Here is a 25,106-nt window from a genome sequence, read left to right as displayed (position 1 = left end):
CTTCTACTACATTTGATATTTGAGGCAATATAATGTTAGATCTTATTAATGCACATGGAGAAAGGTGCACCTCAGCAAATCACATGCAAAGGCGAGTTTTTAATTCACGAGTGGGGTAGCTAAGGTGGTTGAATTTGATACTTTGATGATTTTATTCAAAAAAAATAAAATAAAAAAGAAATGAAATCCATGCATCGGTGTATGCTACGGTTGTCGCCATAAAAGGTGTAGAACCAGAAATCACTGCACGATGCACATTGACTAGCATTTGTGTGAGACTGTGAGCAACCGCGAGAGATTACAACAAAGTTGCGTTTGGTGTTGAGAATAGCTAAGATAAGACATTAAGAATAAGATATAAAAAATAGAGATATAAAATTTATGTTTTTGTATTATGTTTGATGATAAATTAAAATAAATTATTAAAATTTAATTTATTTTTATTTTTTTATTTAAAAAATTAAAAAAAATATAATAATAAAAAATATAATTATAAAAAATCAATAAAAATAATAAAAAATAAAAAATAAAATATATTATTTGTTATTATTTTTATGTTTTTTTTATTAGAATAAATATAAAATACATTAATATAATATTTTTAAATATAATATTTTTATTTATATCTCATTTATTAAATATAATTTTATTTCTTTATGTTCCTGTCTCAGTATCCTATCTAAAAACAAACGCACCGGTAAAGGCATATTGATATTGTGTTGCCACACGCTCCATTCTTTATTGTATTGTATGTAAAAAGTAAAAACTCACTATAATCATATTAATGTGTAAGCTAGCATATTTTGAAAAATTATTTAAAAAAAAATTCGAATATACATGAATGACATTGATATAGACATAGACACAGACATCGACACTACTTAATTAATTGATTATTTTTAAAGAAGGATGATATATATGGATTTTTTTATTTTAATATGGAATAGTGAAAAAATTTTTATGTTAATGTTGCAAAAAATAAAGTTTTATAGTATTCTAAGAGTGTTATTCTGTACAAGCACAATACGTAAAACACGTATTGTACTGACAATATGTAGACTGTGTATTTACAATACGTAAACTGTGTATTATAATTTAATATTAAAATAATATAATACGCAAATTGCGTATTATAATTTAATATTAAAATAATATAATATACAGTTTGTGTATTGTCTTTATAAATTAAAAAAAATTGATGTGACAATTCACACTCTACAAATTCTATAATCTCTAAAATTTTGTAAAATACTATAATTTCCAATATTAAAAAATGCACCAATTTTTATCCAATATCCAAAAAAATTAACCGATATATATATGTACTGTTTTTGCTTATATAGACATAGTTTTGGATTGAGTTTATTAAAACATTGAATATTTCAATGGACTCAATTACGAGCTAGTAGTCGACCTTTTTGTCTTTTACTGTGTATTATCGAACATGGAATTATTGATTTTTATTGGCTCCATAAGTTATGGCACTATATGAATTTGATTATTTTGATAGTCCATTTAAATTATAAAATTATTAAATAAATCATGATAATTATTCATATAAAAATACTTAAGTTACTTTTTATAAAAAAAAATAATAATTAAAATTATTAAATAATTAATTTAACATAATACATATTTATATTTTAATTATTATTTGTATATAAAATTTATTTTAGTTATACCAATGTAAGTAATTACTATAGATAATATTGGAATATTATATTTGGAACTAGCATACATAAATTTCGGTTTAATGATCCAATTTATCTTTAAAAGGTTGATTATTTTTTTAAATTGTCTTTGAAATATTTTATTGATCAAAGTAGTTTTTAAAAGGTTAAAAATAAAGTATAATTGTCTCTCTTTTACTCTTTTAACATTTATTATTAATGATTGACGACGATATATATAATATCATATGTCATGATACTGATTAAATATGTTTATAAAATTATATTAATTTTTTTAAATTTTGATTATTGAAATTAAAATTTATGTAATTAAAAAAATTAAATTAATAAATTTTTTTAAACATATTTTATTAATATTTAATAAGATATACATATGTGATGTATGTTGTTAATTAATATTTTATATTATTAATTATAAACAATAATTGTTAAATGAGTAAAAAAATAAGTATAATTTATTTTTACTTTTTAGAGAATTAATTTGATCAGTAAAATCTTTTTAAAGATTCCCGTAAATTTGGTTGGGGAATTGAATTGTGAAGCGGGATTTTTCCATAGGAATTGGAGAATAGAGGAAATTTTTTTTCCTACCAAAAAGGCATTAAACAAGTAACATTTGCTAAAAATTAAATACTATAACTATGATGGGCCAAATCTGAATAAATTAGACTTTGCGCGGGCGGTTCCATTACTTTCAAATCTCCCTTAGCCTTTTCACCTGCCATGTCACCTCTCGAAGAAAACCAAATCAATTTTTAAATACTTCCAACAAAAGAGTTCGAAAACCAGTGAAATTATTTTTGAGAAATGAAAAAAATCATTAGAATTTATTATTAATTAATTATTAATATTTAAAAATATAAATTAAAATATATTATTCAATTGTTAAAAAAAATTAGATTCATAAATCATAATTAAAAATAATGAACAAAAATAATAAATTTTAATAATTTTTTAGTATTTTTTATTTCTTGAGAATTTTAAAAAAATTTAAACTGAGTCACCTTCTCCTACATTCTCTCACTAGTCTCATCTTCTTCCGCTTCAACCACCCAGCTTCTCTCTCTTCCACTGAACTTTGTTTGTCTTAGAGAAGACGAAACCCACACTCAACACTCAACACACACACTCACTTTCTTTCTGCTAGAATAATATCCTAAAGCGTCAAAGTGAACAAAGAAAGAAAAGAGAACCAAATGTTCTTCGCTTTTGTTCCAATGTCCATGTGAGAGTTCTGACACATGCTATTCTGCTTCTTCTTCATCTTTTTATTTATCATTTCAACTCTTCTTCATTTAACATTCTGCGAGTTTTCCCTGACTCAGTAACTCGGGCGAGTGAACTCAATGGCATCGTCCTCACGAGCAAGGAGCAGCTCGCCATTCTCGCACCGCAAACTCTCAAACACTCCTTATTACTCCCCTGCCTCTTCCACTTCTTCTTCCTTCATGAACGGTAAGTTGATGCCTCGCTCGTGCTCTTCTTCTGCCTCCTCGTTCTTCAACTCCGGAGCCGGACTCGGTGGCCGATCTGCCACTCCGAGTCACGGTTTCAGCGAGTCAAACTACTACGACGCGATGTGTCCTTCGCCGGTGGAGTTCGGAATGGAGGACGAGGCGATCGCGGAGCCTCTGGATTCGTCGACCTCTCGGGACAGCATTTCGGTGACGATTCGGTTCAGACCGTTGAGGTAATGGTTTAGATCTGCGATTTACGGTATCAGATCCATTAGCTGTGTAAATGAGATAGAATCTGCGCTTCTTTGATTGTTTTGTTTAAAGCATTATGCTATTTTTGAAATAAAATGTGACTGCGTAGTTCGGTTGCGGTGTTTGCTTTGATGCAGTGAAAGAGAGTACCAGAGAGGGGATGAGATCGCGTGGTATGCGGATGGTGATAAGATCGTGAGGAATGAGTATCATCCAGCTACTGCTTATGCATTCGGTATTTTCCATTTTTGATTCTTTCTATTATTGTATTGGATGCAATTTTGTGGTTATAGTGGTAGTAAATTGGCTAAAAATATGATGTTAAAATTACGGCTAGGAATTATGGTGATCGATGATAAAATTTTCGATTTGATTTTGCTGTAGATAGAGTGTTTGGACCGCACACAAGTACTGATGAGGTGTATGAAGTAGCAGCCAAACCTGTGGTGAGGGCTGCCATGGAAGGCGTTAACGGTATGTGATGTTATTATCTGATTCAAAATCATATCACAATGCGAGTGTAAGTGTTATTTTTTGTAATGTCAATGTATTTCATTGCATTGCATTGATGAAAGTTCCTCTAGTTTCAGTGATGCATTGATTGGATGGAATAGTTTGCAATGATTAATATATACTGGTTTGGTGTTCAAGTGGTTGTTGGAGTTTGTTGAGTCTGGAGCATAACATGCGGTAAATATTGCAGGAACCGTGTTTGCCTACGGTGTGACAAGTAGTGGCAAGACACATACTATGCATGTAAGTGTCACTTTTTAAAATCAACGCATTCCATGTTTGTCATTTTTATTTGGAATTTCTGATGTAATTCAATTTGTTGTGTGTTACGTCTTCACGACAACTCAGAAGTTTGTATTGAGTACATATATTTTTCCTACGAGCTACAGGCTTGTGTGCTGTAGCTCATTTGAAAGTTGAGGCCTTTTAGATATGTTAGTAATTTTGTGATGATGTCAAACTTCAATGCTTACATATGATTCTGAGGCTAACTAATAAATAAGAACTATATGGAGATCTAAACATCTTTGGGTTGTATTGACGTATATATTTCTTAAGATAGAGGATATCAAGATAATTGTTTTGGTACTTGGTAGTTTCGTGTATCATGCAATTTGGCTAAATACACGGCGACAATGTTAGTTATGGTCCAATCATTTTACAAATGGAAAAATTTCGAGTACTGAATCATTTTCACCAGAAATTGATAATTTGAAACAGACTTATCAGACATAGTTAAGCTGGTAGAATTGAAAGAAATATAACTGAACATTTGGCTTTGATAAGTTAGAGAGGAATTCGTTTATTCGGTGTAAGTCGAATGAATTTGCTGGAAGTAGAGAATTTTTCTAGTCTAATTCATGTTAACTTTGGATAAGGATCATACACTGTATCTGAATTGTTAGATTAGAGATTAAACCATTCATGAAATTAGCAGCCAAAATTTTAGGTCTACTACCTCAGCTAAATACTGCATCTAAATATGTCAACTCTGGAGATAAATTAGCATTCTTTGGTATTCAAATGTTTGGTTAACAACTCTTCTTAGTTCTTACAGCTGTTTATTAAATACATATTTATTGTCTCTGCTTCAAATAATTTTCTGCCTAGAAAATGCTCTTCTTAGTTATGTTCTTTTATTAATAAAAAATTAATGTCATCTCCTCAGTTGTGCTGTTTATGATTTGCTTGTGAACAACGATATGTGCAGGGAGACCAAGATTTTCCTGGTATTATACCATTGGCTATAAAAGACGTTTTCAGCATAATACAAGATGTGAGTTTTCAATTTTCATGCATATTTAACAAATTTTGGTTATGTAGTAGTATTTTGTCATTGATTTGCATTATGATATTCTGCTTGGAATGGCTAATTGTGTTTGCTGCAGACTCCAGGAAGAGAGTTTTTACTCCGAGTTTCATATCTGGAAATATACAATGAGGTAAACGCTGAACATTTCTTTGCTCCACTGTCTATTTCCTGAACATGATTTGTACTTTGATTCGTACTTGTCTTGACTCCTGCAACACTTTCTGTCTTACATATGTGTCTCTATCACTTTGTGACACTTGCAAGCTATACTGTCTGAAATTTTCTTTGAAGTTTTGGTTTTAACATAGATTCTTTTTGGCTGTTTCTGCTTGGTATATCAGGTGATAAATGACTTGCTTGACCCAACTGGCCAAAATTTGCGTGTTAGAGAAGATGCACAGGTTTCTTTCTTATTCTTATATAATTGAAACTGAAATCTAATTTATATTTTGGGTTCATTCTTTCCATATCTTGGAATCAACATGAACCACCTGTTATGTTGCTCTTAGTTGTCTTTGAATACATGAACACTGATATTTCTGATTGTCTCTATAATGTGGCATCAGATCTATACATGGACTTAGGACTATAGAATGTCTTGTTTCTTTCAGTTGATTAATATTGGTTTTGCTCTTTGATTCTCTTTTTTCTAACCTTCTACTCTTTCCCCTTACATTATATTCATCTGTAGGGTGTTCACTTTTTTACCTTCCACTTGTTTTTTTTAATAGTTACAGTATTTGTTGTTTCAACAAGATAAATCTTTTTTGTATTTTGTACCAAAAAGTTCATTAAAATTATATCAAAATTTCTAAGGACTTGTTTAAAGTATAATTGATGATTTATATTGGCTTGAATTTCAGGGTACTTATGTGGAGGGTATAAAGGAAGAAGTTGTTTTATCGCCAGGACATGCCCTTTCTTTTATTGCTGCTGGAGAAGGTATAACTGATGAGTGATGACAGAATATTTTCCTCCATTTGTACTCATGCTTTAATTGTTGATTCAGAAACTTAACAAACATGTTTGATGGCAGAGCATCGTCATGTTGGGTCAAACAATTTTAATCTGTTCAGCAGCCGAAGTCATACGATTTTTACACTTGTAAGAATCTTAGTATATTTGTATTATAATCTAGTAACAAAGCACTGGATTATACACCTGATTCAATTTTACTAATCGGAAATATAGCTTAGTCACAACCTGAGGCAGGATATATTGCACGAGTGATTATTTTATATGTACATGCTGGTTAAACGTGTGATCATTGCTAGTTACTGTATTTTATTGCTCTCTTGGACCTTGTCAAACCAACCGTTGTTTTACATGCAACATTTTCTGTTATCTTACATTTGCAGATGATTGAAAGCAGTGCCCATGGTGATGAATATGATGGAGTGATCTTCTCTCAGCTTGTATGCGAATGTTTTTTTTTAGATGTTACCATATATATGATAAATAATAAAAATTGTTTGACTGTTCTCATTTTGTGTGTGTTTGTATTTCTTTGATCAGAACTTGATTGATCTTGCTGGATCAGAGAGCTCAAAAACTGAAACAACTGGACTAAGAAGAAAAGAAGGATCTTACATAAACAAAAGTCTTTTGACACTTGGAACTGTAGGTGTCTTACTGTTCTTCTGTTTTTGGTTGTGGATTAGTTTGTTCTGGCATTTTGTTTGGACATATGTTACCAGCTGTTGGATTGTCTACAATGTATATCTTTGCAAACAAAATGGAAAATGTGCCTCTTGAAATTCTGATTTTATGCTGTCAATGTGAAGGTTATAGGAAAATTAAGTGAGGGGAAAGCATCTCATGTTCCATATCGAGACTCAAAGCTTACCCGCCTCCTGCAGTCTTCACTAAGTGGGCATGGCCATGTTTCAGTGAGTTTGGGTTTTACTCAACTTTGGTTCAATTGTTCTACTGTATTTCTTCCTTATGCTAATTAAGTGGGGCTATGGCTTTTTAATAGGTTTTCTTTTACTTTCTTCCTTCTCATGTATATGTTGTAACGTTGTTAGACAGGCTACATGAGCTTCAAATCATTAAAATTGATGAACTGTGAATTTTCAGCTTATATGCACAGTAACTCCAGCATCGAGTAACATGGAGGAAACTCATAATACCTTGAAGTTTGCCAGCAGGGCGAAGCGTGTAGAAATATATGCCTCACGTAATAAGGTTCATTCTAAAATTATTAATTAGCTGCAGTACTGCACCTAGATATGCTTGTGCACGAGGAGGTTCCTAATTCACTTGTGAATTGTTTGTTAAAACAGATCATTGATGAAAAATCTCTAATTAAGAAATACCAAAGAGAAATTTCAATCCTCAAACAAGAACTTGATCAGCTAAGGAAGGGCATTCTTGTCGGTGTCAACCCCGAGGAGATTATGAGCTTAAAGCAGCAGGTTTTAACATCCTCTTAATACATTTCTTATTCATTCTTTTTGAAGTTTTTTTTCCTGATTATTTATTGGGATCTTCTACTTATTCTATACTTTGATTGGAATAGTTGGAAGAAGGTCAAGTGAAAATGCAATCAAGATTGGAAGAAGAGGAAGAAGCTAAGGTTGCTCTTATGAGTAGGATCCAGAGGCTAACCAAGCTTATTCTGGTTTCATCAAAGAATTCTATTCCTGGTTATCTAACTGATGTTCCTAGCCACCAGCGAAGCCTCTCTCTTGGTGAGGATGATGTGAGTTCCTCATTCAATAGCATGGATATGTTGTACCATCCTTTTAATATTTATCCTGAACTGCAATAATTTGAAGTCCTTGTTATTCTCAGACATTAATGTTTGTCTGAAATAAAGCCTTTTATGAAGTGGACAAGTGTTTTCTCCTTGCTGACACACTTTACAGTTTACACCTACTAACATCTTGAGCTTGTAGGCTAATTAAGATGTTGAGTCCTTAACTACATGTAAATATAATTTTATCTTTTAGGAAAGTATATTCCTTCAAAGGAGCCTTTCATTGTGGGAGTACTCTCCTCTGGAAGACTGGAATATGTTAACATGATTGTAAACCTAGCATATTGATTCTTTTTGTTTTTTCTCTCTTCAATTCAGAAATTTGATACCCTTGTTGATGGATCTCTTTTGATTGAAAATGAGAATAAAAAAGAGGGTTCCACAATGTCATCTGAACTGCCTTACGATGTTAGACATAGAAGATCATCAAGTAAATGGAACGATGAACTCTCCCCAACTAGCAGTATTATTACTGAATCAACACAAGCTGGTGAACTGATCACCAGAGCAAGGCTCCCAGCGGTATATTAATTTCATAGTTTGCATATAAAATGTTTCAATTTTGGAATATGTATATTAATTTTAGGACCCAATTGAGGGATACCTGGGACTCGTAAAAATAATTCATCTCCCCGGAACATATTTAAAAATTTTCTTTTTACCCTCAGTTGTAGGTCAAGAGTTACAGTTCCATTGTACTAAAGTTCCTTAGATGTTTTAAACACAGTATTGTTGGATGCTAATTAGTCTCAATGGCATGTCCTGTTACTTACATAGTTACATGTAGCGGTTCGTTACTACGCACCTGTTCACCAAATAAATACGTTTTTGACTTCCTACTGAATTGCAGGGAGGGGTAACGATGTCCGATCAGGTTGATCTTCTTGTCGAGCAAGTAAAGTTGCTTGCTGGAGATATTGCTTTCAGTACAAGCACTCTGAAGCGCTTGATGGAGCAATCTTTAAATGACCCAGAAAACTCCAAACAACAGGTATTATACCGTTTCTCAAGCTATGATGCTTCGTATTGGAACTTCTTAGATTCTAGGGACCAAAATGTTCTTGTTTTGATCCACATGAGAGAGATTTTAATTTCTCGGTTTGAGTAGGTCTAAATGTCTAATGCAGTAGTCTTAACTCTTAATTTTACCATGAAGGCAATTAGAATGATGCACGATACGACAAAATTAGAGGTGTATGCTTACATGGTATACAGAAATATGCCGTACATGTTGGGGAGTGCAGTTTTTCTATTATCTTTTTCTGTTTTTGGGATACGTGAAAACGTGCTCGGTTATTTTTTCTCACACTTTCAATTTTTACCTAACGGGAGAGGGGAGAGTTTTCAAGCGAAGGGATGCATGGAGTGAATTTCGAGCCATCCGAGAAGGGAGCAATTAAAGTTGGATCGGGAAACTTTTGTGGAAGGGAAAGACTAAGCGATAATATTTTATAAAGGATTTTAAATTGAAAATAGTATTGATTTTCAATATTGTAAAAGGAAAACATAGGTTTCCAATAGCGTGTTCGGTGTTCCACTAATAGAAAAAAACATCTTTCACAAATTATTTACTATTATCTTGCAAAGCTCATGGTTTTGTATATAATTTCTATCTTACTTTAGCCAATTATCTAATCAGGTTTTCCTATATCATAATAGAGTATTACTCGGTTGCTTTACCTGTTTTGTATTTTGTTTGGAAATTGTTAGTGACATGCAATTCATAATTCGTACGTACTGAACAAATCTGGAAGCAGATCTTGACCTTGGTTGGTAATAATACCTTACACATACCATAAATTATACCATTATTGTGAAAAGAAAGGGGATGCTTGTACATTATCGCTGATTAAAATTATATTCGTATAAAAGAATTATAGTGAAAATATATATGAAAATACTATACTCATGTTTAATCATATAACATCATAATATTTGACTAACTACACTCAACTTAAAATTTTTATGTATAGAAGCATATATTGGATTGGATAATGGTATAAAACTAGGGTGATGGTATATTACATAATTTCTTAGATGTCATACACATTTTACAGTGATGCCAAGCACTTCTTATGCATGTATTTTCCACACGATGACATATACAGTTTGTTGCTAATTTTGATTTTTGTTTCCCGCTACAGATTGAGAATTTGGAACAAGATATCCAAGAAAAAAAGAAGCAAATGAAACTTTTAGAACAAAGAATAATAGAGAGTGGTGAATCTTCTGTCGCTAGCTCATCGCTGGTTGAAATGCAGCAGGTGCCATCTTGATATATTCTCTTATATCTGTTTTTATTTAGAAGTTTTTATACTACGTGTATTCAGTGATAGGGTCATTTATACCTGTTTTTCTTTTCTCGTTCTTGGTTCCAGCAGACAATCACAAGATTAATGACTCAATGTAATGAAAAGGAGTTTGAGCTGGAAGTAAGTACTATTTCAGCAATATAAGAACAATGTTGATTTTTCATCTTGAGCCACCAATTTACTCACAGATTTGACTTTTTGTTTTATTGTCATATCCTGCCATTGTATTTCACAATTTATATTCTCAATGTGCAGTATATGAATTTATTAATTGTGGTACATAATCTATTTTCTAAATATATCTACAGATAAAATCTGCGGACAACCGTGTCCTTCAAGAACAATTAAATGACAAGGTACGTGGTTATATTTTGAGTGTTTCCTTCTCTGTCTTAAAATTGGAAAATGCCACAAAAACTGCCACTATTACTGAGCTGTGTTGACACCCTTCTTTGACATGTTGTATTTGTTGATAGTGTTCTGAAATTAGTGAATTGCAAGAAAAGGTCAAGTTCCTAGAGGAGCAACTTGCAACATTTAGTAGTGGCACTACATTGGGGTTTAACGATCAACATCCCTTGGAAGAAAACATTGAAGAGTTGAAAAGAAAAATAAAATCACAGGTAACTGAGAGTTCATTGCTTGAAAGGATTTGGTTTTAATGTATTTCTTCCATGGTTAATGTTTCCCTGACCTTGGTCAATACACTCCTGTATTTTGTCTATTGTTGTTGACGAAGTTGCATGTTAGGATTAATACGTATGGTCACTTTCCAGATTCTCTGCGTAAACGAAGTTTGCATATCCTGTAAAGTCCTTTTTACTGGTTAATTTGATTGTTTTACCTAATTGACATTTTTCTTCTCTTTTCAGGAGATTGAGAATGAAAACTTGAAGCTGGAGCAAGTGCATCTGTCAGAAGAGAATAGTGGGTTGCACGTGCAGAACCAAAAACTCTCAGAAGAGGCTTGTTATGCCAAAGAACTGGCCTCTGCAGCTGCTGTGGAACTGAAGACTTTGGCAGGGGAAGTGACAAAACTTTCATTGCAGAATGCTAAGTTGGAAAAAGAATTGATGGCTGCTCGAGAGTTGGCCAACACTCGAAGTGCTTTTGTGCCAACTGCTAATGGTGTTAATCGCAAGCACAATGATGTAAGGTCTGGAAGGAAGGGAAGAACTTCCAGCAGAGCTAGTCTGGACGAGTTTGGATCATGGAGTCTTGATTTTGAGGATCTGAAGATGGAACTGCAGGCTAGGAAACAAAGAGAGGCAGTTCTTGAGGCCGCATTAGCTGAAAAGGAATTTGTGGAAGATGAGTACAGGAAAAGGGTCGAAGAGGCCAAGAACAGAGAAGCTGCCTTAGAGAATGATTTAGCAAATATGTGGGTGCTTGTTGCTAAGCTAAAAAAAGAAGGCGGTTGTGTCTCAGAAACAAACATTGATGAAAAAAATAGTGCTGGGGAATCACATACGAATGATTTTATGAATAATGGCAATGAAACTAATATTGTCCTCATGGAGCAGAATGGGGATTTTTCAAAACCAGAAAATGAAATTCCTAATGAAGAACCCTCGGTCGCTCATCTAAAGGTAAAACTCTGCATTGTTTTGTGCCTTCTTATCTTGGGAAAATTCGAACTCTTACTATCATTACTATTTTGGACTGAATAGGATTATCTATGAAAGATTTTATTGTGATCTATGATTTCAGTCACGCATGCAAGAGATGAAGGAAAAAGAACTCAAACACCTTAGCAACGGAGATGCCAATTCCCATACATGCAAAGTATGTTTTGAATCTTCAACTGCTGCAATTCTTCTTCCATGCCGTCATTTTTGTTGTAAGTATTTTCCTCACTAGTATGTGTTTTTTCCGATATCAAACTTTAGGATGTTTTCATTTTGGGTTTAAATTTGTTACTCTGAATTAACAGCCTGATTGCATTTTCAGTGTGTAAATCGTGTTCACTAGCTTGTTCCGAGTGTCCAATATGCCGCACTAATATTGAAGACAGGCTTTTTGCTTTTACATCCTGACCGTTCTAACAGAGGTATTGTGCAATTCTTTTATCATACCTTTCTGAGCCGCATTCAAATGTTATAACCTACAAGTACGAAATTATAACTTACTTTTGCCTGTCCAATTTTCTGCAGGATTTTATCCTATTGAATTATTATATCCCCTTTTACAGGTGGAATTCTTTTCTTAGTTTGCTTGTATGTAAATCTGTTTTAAAGGTATATTGTTATCTTTCTTTTACTATACCCCTTTAAGCTGTATAATAAGGTGAAATGAAGGGGTGGGGAAATGTAAAATGGAAAAAGGAAAGGGTGTCTGTAAACTGTAAACAGCAATGCTCAAGTACTTGAGCACAATGTGCGTTGCTGATTTTTGTTGTATATCATGGATGCCTAAATCATATTAGACAAGTGAGGTTTTACCTCTCTCCCTTTGCTTTTGATATTTTATATTCAAATGTTTTTGGGTATATGATTTTCTACTCGTGCATAAGGTATGAAGATGTAGGCATTGTTATCTCAATTGTCCAAGTTTATCTTGAGGTATCTAATGAGGAATACTAGAGGGTTATCAAAATTTATTATTTTTTGCCATTGATTAGTTATTAATATTTAAAAGTATGAGATAAAATATATTATTAGATTACTAGATTAAAGAAGTTAGACTAACAAAATTAAGTTAATGATTAAGTGATGATAAAAAATAATAAACTCAGATGCTCTCGTATCTAAAATCTTTTCTCGGAAGTATCTGGTGGTTTTGCAGGTGCTGCTCGAGTTCAAACTCCCAGTTTATTAGTAATTGAAGAAAATGCTATGGGATACAGGTTCTTTGGCTATTTCCAAAAATCAATACTGGTTCTTGTGCTTAATTTTTTATAATTAAGAAAAAACCGATTTTGGGGAGGTTTGAAAGTATAAAGGAATAAAACCTAAGTAAAATTAAACGCAATAAGTAGACAAAAAGCAACCTTCAGATCTCTGATCTATCTACCTTGCGTATAAGTAATTGATTTCTCCTTTTTCAACATTGAAACGCCATTGAAGATTGTGGTCCTTTTTTTCGAAAAAAAAAATGTAAAAGGGGTTGAAGTTCCATGGTCTACTTGGGTGCATCAAACAAACTAGAGTCGGTGGCATACTAATGCCAAATTGGCATTGCCAGTAGGTGAGATTCCTAACAATACAGATTCTGGAACCCCGAGAAAAGAAAAGAAAAGCAATACAGATTTCTAGGATTTCAGAAGTGTTGAAAACAGCAGAGTTCGTTTCAATCGTTGTTGGTTTCAAGTATACACACAAGAATTCGACCAAGGGAAAAAGAAAAGGTGGTCACGGAAGAATAAATGAAGTTGCGAACTGAATTTTAAGAGAAAACAAGATACTATAAAGTATAAACCACAATTAAGTTCTTTAAAGTGAGAAAGAAAAATTAAAGTGAAATACTAAAATCTAAGTTTACTTGATAATTAGTTGACGTATATCATGTGCCGGGCTCAAAATACCAAAAGACAAAAAAGTACACGGAAATACTGATTGCATGCTTGCCTTTTTGGTCATAAAATGCTTTAATACATAATAGTTTAAAGTTATTAGCTGAATGACGTATCTTATTAAGGAGCGGAGATGATTATAACAAGTGGCCAAGTGGAGTAAGTCATGCCGATGAAAAGAGAAAGAAATGAAGAGAACAAGACAGGAGAACATTCCCCAACAAATCAAACAGAATTGTGATCAACGGGAGCATTTACATTTACATTATGAGTAAGCCATCTTTTCTCGAATTATTCGAGTATCCTTGGGATGTATTTGCTTTTGGCATTATTTCCACAATTTCTACCGAACAATAATCATCCATCTGAGGAAGATTACTAGAATTGTTACACAAACTAAGGAGATCTAAGTTGGGGTTGATGATGGTGACCATGCTTCCAATGGAATTATGGAAACGAACACATGCTGACATAGTGATGAACATTATTTCGGTCCTGAAACAATGATTGCTGCTCATACTCCTGTGAAAATCACACAACACAACCTCATCACTAAAGGTTTTTAACTTATGTTTTCGAAAGCTCTAAGCCAAGCATATATTTAGTTTAGACAACAGCTTTGTCTCTTATTATCATTTGTACATATAATTTAGAGCTTCAATATCAAACTAAATAATAATAAGTGATAATAATTTGTGTTGAAACTTGAAGTTAGCTAAAAGAATTTCTGAAATCTTATTATAAGCTATGGTGCACCAGCATATAGCAAACCTTACAGAAACCATTTGGCAGAAATGAAGCATCGAGAAGGTCTTCCATGCAGTAACCGGGTATGGTCTCAATCAAATACTCAGAAATGCTGCTTGTTGAAACTGAACCCGTGTCACTACCCATATAATAATTATTATTATTCTGGTTATTTGCTGCTTCAGAGCTTGTTGTGGCTCTACTCGAGGACATTGATGTTGGCTCTGATGAAGAAGAAGAAGAAGCAGCACCAAGCTTTACACCTGTCAGAAGAAACCTGTTATGCTTCTTAGTGTATTCATTGGCTCCATGGATAGAAACGTCACATTCACTGCATAATATCGCTCTGTCTTCTTGGCAAAATATATATGCACGTCTCTCCTGTAAATTAAACCCCCCCAAAAAAAAGAAAAAAGAGATTTTTTATTAATACATTTCTTTAAGTTAGATGTGACACTTTATTTAAACCTTTTCTTTTGTTGTTTAATATATAATTACATGTGACTAAGTATTAGAATAATGAATTGAATATAGACAGAAGGCATTACTTGGCAGATATCACACAGAGGGGCGTCTTTGGAGTTAGGGTGGTGCAGAGAGAAGCGCGTGTGTTTGGTTGCAACCTTGTTGGCACAGTGTATTGTGCGATCACAGCCATGGCATAGAGCTCCTTCATCCGAGGGACAGAAGAAAGAGGCCTCCACTTTGTGACACACATCACACTGGATCTTCATATCACTCTTTGTCAGTTTGTCTCTCTCTATATATAGATTATTTCTATTCTTTTCTTTTCTTTTTGGTGTTTGATTTGATTTGCTTCTTCTTCTTCTTGAGTGTGTGAGTGTGTTTGAAAAGAGAGATAGATAGATAGTGGGGGTTCGGAAAAGAAAAGGGAAATGGGGACAAAGAATTATGGGCGTTTTAAGGAGTGATGGTCCATAGAGAACAGCAAACAGCTAAGCTCAGAAGTATGTAAATGTGTGTTTTCTCTGACTTATAGAAAACTCTGGATCAATGCTATATCAATATCAGAGACAATAGTAGCTGTTACTATTTATATATATTATACATTAATATCTCTAATTTCTATCTCTTTCTCTCTCTGTCCATGTCCATGTGGATTTCTCTTTCTTGGAGTAAAGAGTAAAGAGGCAGGGGAGCAAAACAAGTTGGCTAGGTATTATTATTATTCTATGGGAAATAATAATGCTTTCACTTTCAATTGTGTGATGAGTTTGTCTGAACTTGGAGGCATGGCCAAGCATCATGCATTACCATCTTCTTCCTTTATTGCATTGATGTGAATGAATGAATGCTTCAGCTTTTGATCATGGCCTTCAGGTTATAGATTAGATACATAACCAATGTGACAATGTCAGCTTTTACAAATTCATGAAGCTTCCTTCTTAGAGCATCTATTTATTATGCGAGATTCCTGTATGTATAGAATCATTTCATATTTACACTCTTGAATTATTTTATTGCATGATCTACTAGATTTTACTAGTTATACATCTTTAAAACTATATATATCACTCCTAAGGCTAAATTACATAGATAAATTGATTGAAAATTAAAATTACACATATGTCCTAAACTGAATTTAGTTATATGCATGTCTTGTTTGACTAATTAGATATACATGTAACTAAATTTAGTTTAGGACATCTGTGTAATTTTGATTTTCAATCAATTTATCTATACAATTTATCCAATTATTAATGGTAGTTATGTATGTTAACTATGTTGTATATTAGTTGTTTTCATAAAATGTGTATAATTGTATATTATTTAGTATACAATTTTTAGAGAAAGTTAATTGAAATAATAATATGATAGAAGATATTGGATGGATAAAGATCGATGTTTATAACATTGACAAGTGAAAAAAAAATTATTGTACCGTTGGTATAAAATAATTTTATATATGTATCCAATTATATAAGGTTATATTAGTAAAAATAATTATTTTTTACATTGATTATGTGAATAGTAATTATCTAAAAGAACAAATATAATTTTACGATTGTAAACACATTTTACACTATTGGTATATCAAACTTAACCTCTAAAAAAATTGAGATCATTTATAAAAAAATGATAATCTGTTTTATAAAAGTTTTAAAAAGCTCTTTACTCTTTAACACTAACAACTAATTAATGAGACGCAACTTACGAATTTCATTAGTCAATGATTTCCACTATAATCTTTCCCTTTGTAAAAATGGGAATATGATTTTAAAGGGATGTAACATAATATGTAAGGTAAAAACTTATGTGTAATTAAGTTTATGTAAAATTGATAGTTGAAAGTTGTTAAATAATTTGATTAAATTTTTATTTAAAAATTTTCAGCTATTAATTTTACGTGAAGTTGACTGCACATGAATTTTTATTAATATGTAATGATAAAAGTTTTTTCAATTAATATTCACTCAATTTTGTTTTTTTTTTTTTTAATCTCATATTACCGGAAAATAACTGTGCCTAAATTTTGTGTTGGCTAATAGTTGATTCTTGATTGCAAATAAATGAGCTTCCTATAATTGAATAGATGAAATAAGGAAAAAAATACCTGATTCTATACTATTTGTAGCAAATTATATTTATATAATAGGTTGATGCTTTTTCTAGACAATGCTTTTATAGATAGTACATAAAGAATGATACATTATTGGTTTACATCTTTATACTCATGATTTTTCATGACTTACATAATATTTTCTCTTTTTTCTTTTCTAGTGCCCGATGTTGTAGGTAAACATTTGCCTAGCATGGCATGTGATAAAGCAAAACTAAGAGGTTATTTTGAACAAACAAACAAAAAGGCATAGCCAGAGAAGCCCCAACAAGGTGCCTCCCTAAAAGAAGTTTGTAATCTAAATTTGAAATATCTTCCCCTAGTATAAATAATATCCGAAAGATGCTATTGAAAATGTCCTAGCGGAATGCTCACGTGTTTTTTGCTCTATTATGACGTTCTAAACCATCAACCATTATAAATGCGAAAATTTTTCAAGTGCACCATTATATCGATGTTTCGATAATTTTTAACCATTAATTTTAATTATAAAGATCAACGATTAAAAATTACTGAAATATTAATATAACCGTATACTTCAAAATTTTCCAATAAATGCATCGTACTTTATTTAAATATCGGTCCCCGGTACCCTTGAACTCTCATCTAGTCTAATTTTTATGCACACTTAATTTAAATCCCTTTCCTAATCAACACTTAATCAAATGCTCTAATTATATAGATTAGGAGTGGATATGAGATTGGGTGAAATTGGGTTTGCCTTGATTCGGACTTAATTCTACATAATAATTGGGTATATTTTTGAGACTGTTATTCGACTTTAAATTTGGTGAAATCACACTATTTACGGGCCATACTAAAATTATGTCTCGACCGAGTGAAATCTGGATCTTGATAAATTGTCAAAAAATTATGAACTACTCATTTGTAAAGAAAAAAAATATTTGTTACTGACAAGTTGATAATTATACTTGAACTTGAATTTGTCAATAAATTCTAATTTCACGTTTTTTTAATCTATTTCCTAATTCAACAAATGTTACTAAAAACAAAACAATAAATTTATAATTAATATAACATAATATTAAAATTAATTTAAAACATATATATCTTTTTTAATCCTCATAAGGTGCACATAAATCGGGTGAAGCCAGAATTTGTTTTGACTCGAATCCGACTCTAAATAATAATCGAATCTAGTTTTGAGACTCTTATTCAATCTTAAATCCAGTAAAATCATGCCAAATTAATTCAAAAGTATTTTCTCCTTTTAAAACTGTTTATGTCTACGTATAATACCTACCTAATTAGAGGCTTCATTTTTATTTATGGAACTTATACAAAAGTTATAACTAATCATTGTATTCATTATTCAAATGTGATCACACTCTTGAAATTGGTTGTGTGGCACGTTCAATGAATTTACGAGACACAAAATGTTGATGCTATTGTTTATACTTTATATAAAATATGGTTATAAATTTAGTGTTGTAACGTTAAAATAATCTTTTTATAAATGAATTAATCTATATTTTTTATTGACTTGAGTGTTTCTGTAGATACATACTCTGCAACAAGACCGAAGAATCAAGCCACATTAGAACGAGGTATTTTTTGGATATAATCAGAGAGACCATAACAAAATTAATAAAAAAGTAATACACAAAATATATTTTTTTTAAATTAGTTGAATTTAAATTAAAATCTAACTCTCTAACTGTTGAAAGCATAATAATCTAGATTCAGCTAACGAGTTGATATGGTTGGTGTTTATGAAGCTTCCTATAGTTGCGCTTTTAATGGAAGACCTAAAAGGTGATACAATAATATTTTAGTGTTGCTTAGCTTGTTCTGACCAAATACCAATAATATGCTTCCTTTCGGCTTTGATTTCAACTTTTTAGTTGTGCAATTCCTTTCCATTTCAAAACAAATTTCTTAAAATTAAAACGTGGTTGTTGCGGACTTTGTTCTTTACATTTCATCATAATGATAATTGACCAAGGGAACGGCCGCAAATAAGCAAAAAGGAAAAAAAGATGTTCCATTAACAAGAAAATTTTGTATACTTTGTTAACACGTATTTTAGTAATGTTGAATTATAATTTGATATTTTATTTTAATATTATAACTGCTTTTTCTATCTTTGAATTAAATTAAATAAATGTCTATAAACAACTCAATTTTAATTTTTTAAATAGCATAAATGTAATTAAAATTAGAAAGTACAAGAAAATAAGCGTGGAACACTATTGAAATCGGCCAAACTAAACGACAGAAAATACTTTTTTTGAGACTGGATACGGATTATCTAGTTTGAGAATCTCTGAGACAAGATATTGTAAAAGATATGCCAGTTGTCAGCATAAAACAGGGTTATTTGAAGATAAGAAAGGAACATTGTACTTTTACTCATATAGGTATTGTGTTTGAATCTTATAGTGAAATAATTCCTCACATATGAATAATTAAGTGTTTACCAAAGTAATTATTTTCTGTAGTCTAGCTAGAAATCATCATGGCTATTATTTAGGATCTTGTTAATGTGTTAATTTTTTTTTAAAAATAACATAGTAAAATTATTAAAAAATAATTGTTTATATTTTAATAATTTAATATATTAAAAAATAAACAAAATAATTATCATACTATTAAAATATGATCTTAAAATACAAGATGCATAAATTTTATTACTAATGATATAACTTAATTTGTGAAGAGTTGATTTTTTAGGACAGCTAATCATCTAATATAGTTAGTGTTACGGTAGGTAACCGGAGATTAGTCCAATGGATGGCGTTCGGCGGCCCAAGTGTATAACAGAGGAGGACTCCAGGTAGGTCCGCAACTCGGGAGGCTCCGTCCGACTTGTGCTCGCGTGTGAATGGGGGGTGGTACCTGCAAAGACACTCCGATGCCTAAGTTAGCAAGGGTGTAAGCAGGTCTTAGAGAGTATTGGACTTAGGAATACCTGAGGTGTGTCAGTGTACTTATAGTGGTGAGCCAATAACCACCGTTGGAGTAGTGCCGTATCTTTAGGATAATAACCGTCCCACTATCTCAGGGAGGTTAAGATATGGCTTTAGGAAGTGGTTAGAGAGATTTTAGGGGCGGTTACTCATTTGAATGCGTATTTATCTGCCAGCTAATCTCACAACCGACTTCTTCATACCAAGTCGGGGTTGACACCGACCTCTTTAATGGAGGTGGGTACTTTGTTAGGCTTAATCTATTGGACCAGGCCTTTCGATTGATCCTGGGCCCTTAACATTGGGCCAGGGTATGAACAGTGCCCCTACTTGAGCCCAAATTTTCTTTAAAGTTTGGGTTCAAGTATTTATCTCGGGTTCGTAGTCGACTTGTTTGAAAGAGCACGGATCTTGGAAACCGACGTGATTTTCGCGACTTTTGGTTTCTGACAGTTACGTCAATTCAAGCGTCGTGTCCGTTGAGGGATTATTTAGGGATTTGAGGGCTTTGGTAACGGTGCAGTCGCATTAATGACTGCCTCGTTTTTACCATTATGCCCCTTAGCCTATTTATAAATACTTTCCCTCTCTTTCCATTTTCCGTTTCTGCAATCTTTCAAACTTCTCCTTATCCTGTTCGTGCTGCATTCTTGCATTCGAAGACTTCTGTTCTTCACCAACCTCCATTTTCGGATAAAGGTTAGTTTTGTTTTATTCATGCCATGCTTTATGTTTGCATGTTTTGCGAGTAGGTAGGTTGACCCGTAGATTCTAGTTTCGAATCTTTCTTCTTTAGTGGCCTTGTTTTTTGATTTTCTTTTTCTTTTTCCCTTTTGTAGGTTTTCTGCCACTTTCTTCTTTTAAAAAATGGCCTCTGTAGACATTCTTTCTCAGTGGGTTGACGATACGGTCCTTGGGGAGGAACCGTTGGTTGACGCTGAGTTCATCACCCACCTTCGTACTCATCATAGGCTCTGTACTTCGGACGAGGACGAGCCCAAATATGAACTGATAATCCCGGGTCTTGAAGACCGGGTCTGTTTTGGGAGGGCTAATGAGGCGGCCCCTCATTTTTTCTTCATGTATGAATGTATGATCACCCGTTTGGGTGTTTTTCTTCCTTTCTCGGATTTTGAGATATCCGTTCTGCACCACTGTAAGGTTGCCCCTACTCAACTCCATCCCAATTCCTGGGGTTTCTTGAAGATCTACCAGTTTATAAGCCACGCTCTGGACTTCCCGACTTCCTTGAGAATCTTCTTTTATCTTTTCCATATGACTAAGCCCTTTAGTGGGCTAAATAATAAGCAACAATGGGTATCCTTCCGAGCCATTCAAGGTCGGAGGATTTTCACCCTTTTTGATGAATCCTTCCACGACTTCAAAAACTTCTTCTTCAAGGTTCAAGCTGTAAAGGGTCACCACCCCTTTTTTCTGGACGAGCATTCCTCCCCCCGCTTTCCCCTTTATTGGCTGCCGGCCACCCCTTGTGAAAAAATTGGTCTAGATGACCTAGACGAGGTGGAGGCGGCCATTGTAGGGTTTTTCCGAGAAGCGTGGGGGAGGTCCCCATATTTGGATACCAGGAAAATTCTTCAGGGAACACCGACTTTCGTTCAGTCTCAAATAGGTAGTGCATGCATTTTTTACCGACTTGTATTTTACCGATTTGCATTTTACCGACTTTCATTTTCCCGACTTGTAACTTGGTTGTTACTTTTGTAGATATGGCAAAGAAAAATGCCCAAGAGTCCTACCAGCGGGTACAGGAGGCCAAGGCGAAGTCCCGGGCTAGGTCCGGTGGTAAGGCGGTCGTCTCTCCTCCTCCTCCTTCTCCTCTTCCTAGGAACGTGGGTACTCCCTCTCAACCTGTTGTTATTTCCTCCTCCTCAAGTTTGACTCGACCACTCCCTTCTGCCCAACCGTTCTCCGAGCCAGAGACTAAGAAGCGCAAGACTTCAGAGTCTGGCCCTTCTTGGGAAGGAGGTGTTAGGGCAGAGGCTCTTGCCTTCGTCCGAAAGAACATCTATCCACTTATTAATATGGATGATGTTTCTGTTCGGAAGCACCTTGCCACTCTGGCCGAAGAAAGTTTTAGGGCGGCGGGAGTTTGTGGCAAACTTCTGGACATGTTTGAGAAGACTCCCCTCAGCTCCTTGGGTACTTCCCCAAAGGTCGAGGAGCTGGAGGAGAGGCTTCTTATGTTTGAAAAACATCAGAAGGAGTTAAAGGAGGAGAGGGATAAGTTGAGGAAGGAGAGAGACGACCTCCGGAAGAAGGAGAGCGAGCTGCGAGCCCAATGTACTATGGAGGTAAATTTAAGGAAGGCAGCCCAAGAGAGTTACCAAAGCCTATTTAAAGATATGGTGGAGGTGAAGAAGGATTTGCTGAACTCTTGGACTGCTTATGCTGACTTGGAGGACTCTATCGCCGATGGCGCCGAGGAGTCTTGGAGAATTTTCCTAGAGCAGGTCAGGGTTATAGCCCCCGACTTGGATCTTTCTCCATTACATCCTGACAAAGTGGTGATTGATGGCGCCATTGTTGATCCTCCTGTTCCCGAGGTCCTTTCAGAGTCAGACCTCAAGACTCGGGGGCAGAGGATTATAGAGTCTCCTCCTCATTCCAAAGACGCTCCGAGTTCTTCTTTAGCTCCTCCTTCCAGCCCTGGTGTTGTTCCTCATGGTGGTGGTGACTCCAAAAAATAACTTTCTTTAATTTTATGGCTATATGGGGGCCCGGCCTGTGGGTCCCCTCTTTTTTAAACTTCTGTTTATTTGCCGGTAGTTGTGAACAATTTACTTCTGGCCTTTCAAGGCCGTAAACAAAATATTCTTTTTGCTGCCCTTTTTTGGATAAGGGTTTTAAACAAAATAAATGCCCTTTTTGGATAAGGGTTTTCGTGATCGAAGTAGGTGCCCTTTTTGGATAAGGGTTTAAGTTACTTTGCGCGTGCACATGCTTTCCTATTTTGAAATATGTTTGATCTTTTTGAAAAACCTTCTGTTAGCTTGCATTATTTTTTCGAGCCTCTTTCGTGGAAAGGCTTGTATGCAAGCTTTAAACTTTTCAGGTTGTCATATCCCTTTTGTTATCCTTTATACTCGACTTTTGCTTTAGTGAGTTTTTATGACTTAGGTTATTTTTGCGATGCGTTTTTCTTCTACTTGGTGTTATACTCCGATCTTTGGATCAAAGTTTTTCCAAGTTTTTCTACTCGGGATCTCTTTCCGACTTATGAGTCGGGTTGGTTCCCGAGCTTTCACGACCGACTTGTATAACCTCTTTACGCCGACTTGTACCTCGTCGTTTTATCCTGACGACCATCTAGGTCGGTTCATGGGATTTTCACGCTTTGTCGAGCTTAAGTCGGCGCGTTTCGTAGAAAGACTTAAAGAAATAAAGGAGGATATTATAAGAGATATTATGAAATGAAAAAGATCTTTATTAATCGAGAAGGTACTTTTTGCTACTAAGGGTTCTGACAGCATATTTTCCCTTAGCCTCTACTATGATGCCTCGTTAAAAACCCTTCTCCAGAAAAAACCCTTTTGGGAAAAAATCATGAAGTTTGGGAAAAGAGTACATCAGGGAGTAGAGTTCGCTTCTAGCTGTAGTACCTTTTCATATTACAAGCATGCCACGACCTTGGTAACTCAGTGCCATCCAGGTCGGTTATTTTATAATAACCTTTCCCTAACACTTCTTTGATTTTGTATGGCCCTTTCCAATTTGCGGCGAGTTTTCCATCTCCCGATTTGTTGACTCCGATGTCGTTTCTGATTAAGACCAAGTCATCTACGGCAAATGTTCTTCGAATGACTTTTTTGTTGTATCGGGTAGTCATCCTTTGCTTTAATGCCGCTTCTCTTATCTGGGCATTTTCTCGGACTTCGGGGAGCAAGTCGAGCTCCTCTTTGTGCCCCTGTACATTTCCGACCTCATCATGGAGACTTACCCTTGGGCTTTGCTCACTGATTTCTATAGGAATCATGGCTTCTACGCCGTACACTAGTCGAAAGGGTGTTTCTCCTGTGGCGGATTGGGGGGTCGTCCTATAAGCCCATAACACTTGGGGGAGCTCATCAGCCCAAGCTCCCTTTGCTTCCTGTAATCTTTTCTTTAGTCCTGCCAGTATGACTTTGTTAGCTGCCTCGGCTTGCCCATTGGCTTGTGGGTGTTCTACCGAGGTGAATTGATGTTTGATTTTCATACTGGCAACCAAACTTTTGAAGGTGGCGTCGGTGAATTGGGTTCCATTATCTGTGGTGATGGAATAAGGTATTCCATACCTTGTGATGATGTTTTTGTAGAGGAACCTGCGACTTCTTTGAGCGGTGATAGTGGCTAATGGTTCTGCTTCTATCCACTTCGTGAAGTAGTCTATTCCCACGATCAGGTATTTGACTTGTCCTGGTGCTTGGGGAAAAGGACCTAACAAATCCATTCCCCATTTTGCGAAAGGCCAGGGCGAAGTTATACTGATGAGCTCTTCGGGTGGAGCCACGTGGAAATTTGCATGCATCTGGCATGGCTGGCATTTTTTCACAAAGTCTGTGGCATCTTTCTGCAAGGTCGGCCAATAGAATCCTGCTCGGATTATTTTCCTGGCCAATGATCTTGCTCCGAGATGGTTTCCGCAGATTCCACTATGTACTTCCTCTAACACCTCGGTGGTTCTTGAGGTCGGTACGCACTTCAGTAATGGTGTTGATATCCCTCTTCTGTAAAGGATATTTTTTACCAATGTATAATGTTGTGCTTCCCTTCGGATCTTTTTAGCCTCTTTTTCCTCTTTAGGGAGGATGTCGAATTTTAGGTATTCGACTAAAGGATTCATCCATCCGAGGTTTAGGCCGACTACCTCAAGTACCTCTTGTTCATCCTCCGCTTTTGATACCGAGGGCTCTTGGAGAGTTTCTTGAATCAGGCTTCTGTTGTTCCCCCCGGGTTTGGTACTTGCTAACTTGGACAGGGCGTCAGCTCTGCTATTTAGATCCCGAGTTATGTGTTTGATCTCGGTTTCCGCAAAGTGCCCA

At 34.5% G+C, this 25,106-nt stretch overlaps 2 protein-coding genes and 1 long non-coding RNA gene across 5 annotated transcripts; 2 read left to right on the top strand and 1 right to left on the bottom strand.

Moving 5' to 3' along the window:
* Positions 1-2,676: 2,676 nt before the first annotated feature.
* LOC130965301 (kinesin-like protein KIN-7D, mitochondrial) lies at positions 2,677-12,776 on the top strand. 2 transcript variants are annotated; one of them, XM_057890051.1, is made up of 26 exons: positions 2,677-2,916; positions 3,017-3,381; positions 3,538-3,635; positions 3,785-3,874; positions 4,104-4,156; positions 5,124-5,189; positions 5,302-5,355; positions 5,567-5,626; positions 6,089-6,167; positions 6,262-6,329; positions 6,584-6,640; positions 6,741-6,845; positions 7,010-7,114; positions 7,305-7,412; positions 7,511-7,642; positions 7,747-7,929; positions 8,305-8,508; positions 8,837-8,977; positions 10,131-10,250; positions 10,368-10,418; positions 10,607-10,654; positions 10,775-10,921; positions 11,171-11,887; positions 12,009-12,138; positions 12,249-12,348; positions 12,452-12,776. In XM_057890051.1, the coding sequence occupies exons 2-25, from the start codon at positions 3,038-3,040 to the stop codon at positions 12,332-12,334; spliced, it is 3,246 nt and encodes a 1,081-aa protein (XP_057746034.1). In that variant the 5' UTR covers positions 2,677-2,916; positions 3,017-3,037; the 3' UTR covers positions 12,335-12,348; positions 12,452-12,776. The 2 variants fall into 2 exon arrangements, with proteins under 2 accessions (XP_057746034.1, XP_057746033.1); XM_057890050.1 differs by having other exon boundaries at positions 10,365-10,418.
* Positions 12,777-14,116: 1,340 nt separating this feature from the next.
* On the bottom strand, positions 14,117-15,337 carry LOC130969969 (B-box zinc finger protein 20-like). Of its 2 annotated transcripts, none has more exons than XM_057895893.1 (3): positions 15,105-15,337; positions 14,586-14,937; positions 14,117-14,331 (listed from the first exon to the last, which is right to left on the bottom strand). In XM_057895893.1, coding segments are annotated over exons 1-3 (540 nt in total). In that variant the 5' UTR covers positions 15,291-15,337; the 3' UTR covers positions 14,117-14,329. The 2 variants fall into 2 exon arrangements, with proteins under 2 accessions (XP_057751876.1, XP_057751875.1); XM_057895892.1 differs by having other exon boundaries at positions 14,122-14,331; positions 14,581-14,937.
* On the top strand, positions 14,320-17,483 carry LOC130969970 (uncharacterized). Its single transcript, XR_009081975.1, has 3 exons — positions 14,320-14,639; positions 14,742-15,733; positions 17,299-17,483. It is a non-coding gene; the product is annotated as an uncharacterized LOC130969970 (long non-coding RNA).
* The last annotated feature ends 7,623 nt before the right edge of the window (positions 17,484-25,106 follow it).

Source organism: Arachis stenosperma, chromosome 3 (assembly GCF_014773155.1).
Source record: "Arachis stenosperma cultivar V10309 chromosome 3, arast.V10309.gnm1.PFL2, whole genome shotgun sequence".
Lineage (NCBI taxonomy): Eukaryota > Viridiplantae > Streptophyta > Magnoliopsida > Fabales > Fabaceae > Arachis > Arachis stenosperma.
This window is presented reverse-complemented; position numbering and strand designations above follow the sequence as displayed.

Coding starts and splice junctions, on each gene's coding strand:
- LOC130969969 (XM_057895892.1), bottom strand. CDS start 15,290: ATGAAGATCCAGTGTGATGTGTGTCACAAAGTGGAGGCCTCTTTCTTC. Junction 14,938..15,104: donor CTCTGTGTGATATCTGCCAA/GTAATGCCTTCT, acceptor TTTAATTTACAG/GAGAGACGTGCATATATATT. Junction 14,332..14,580: donor TGCCAAATGGTTTCTGTAAG/GTTTGCTATATG, acceptor TGATTTTCACAG/GAGTATGAGCAGCAATCATT.
- LOC130965301 (XM_057890050.1), top strand. CDS start 3,038: ATGGCATCGTCCTCACGAGCAAGGAGCAGCTCGCCATTCTCGCACCGC. Junction 6,641..6,740: donor GAGTGATCTTCTCTCAGCTT/GTATGCGAATGT, acceptor TTCTTTGATCAG/AACTTGATTGATCTTGCTGG. Junction 10,419..10,606: donor AAAAGGAGTTTGAGCTGGAA/GTAAGTACTATT, acceptor ATATATCTACAG/ATAAAATCTGCGGACAACCG.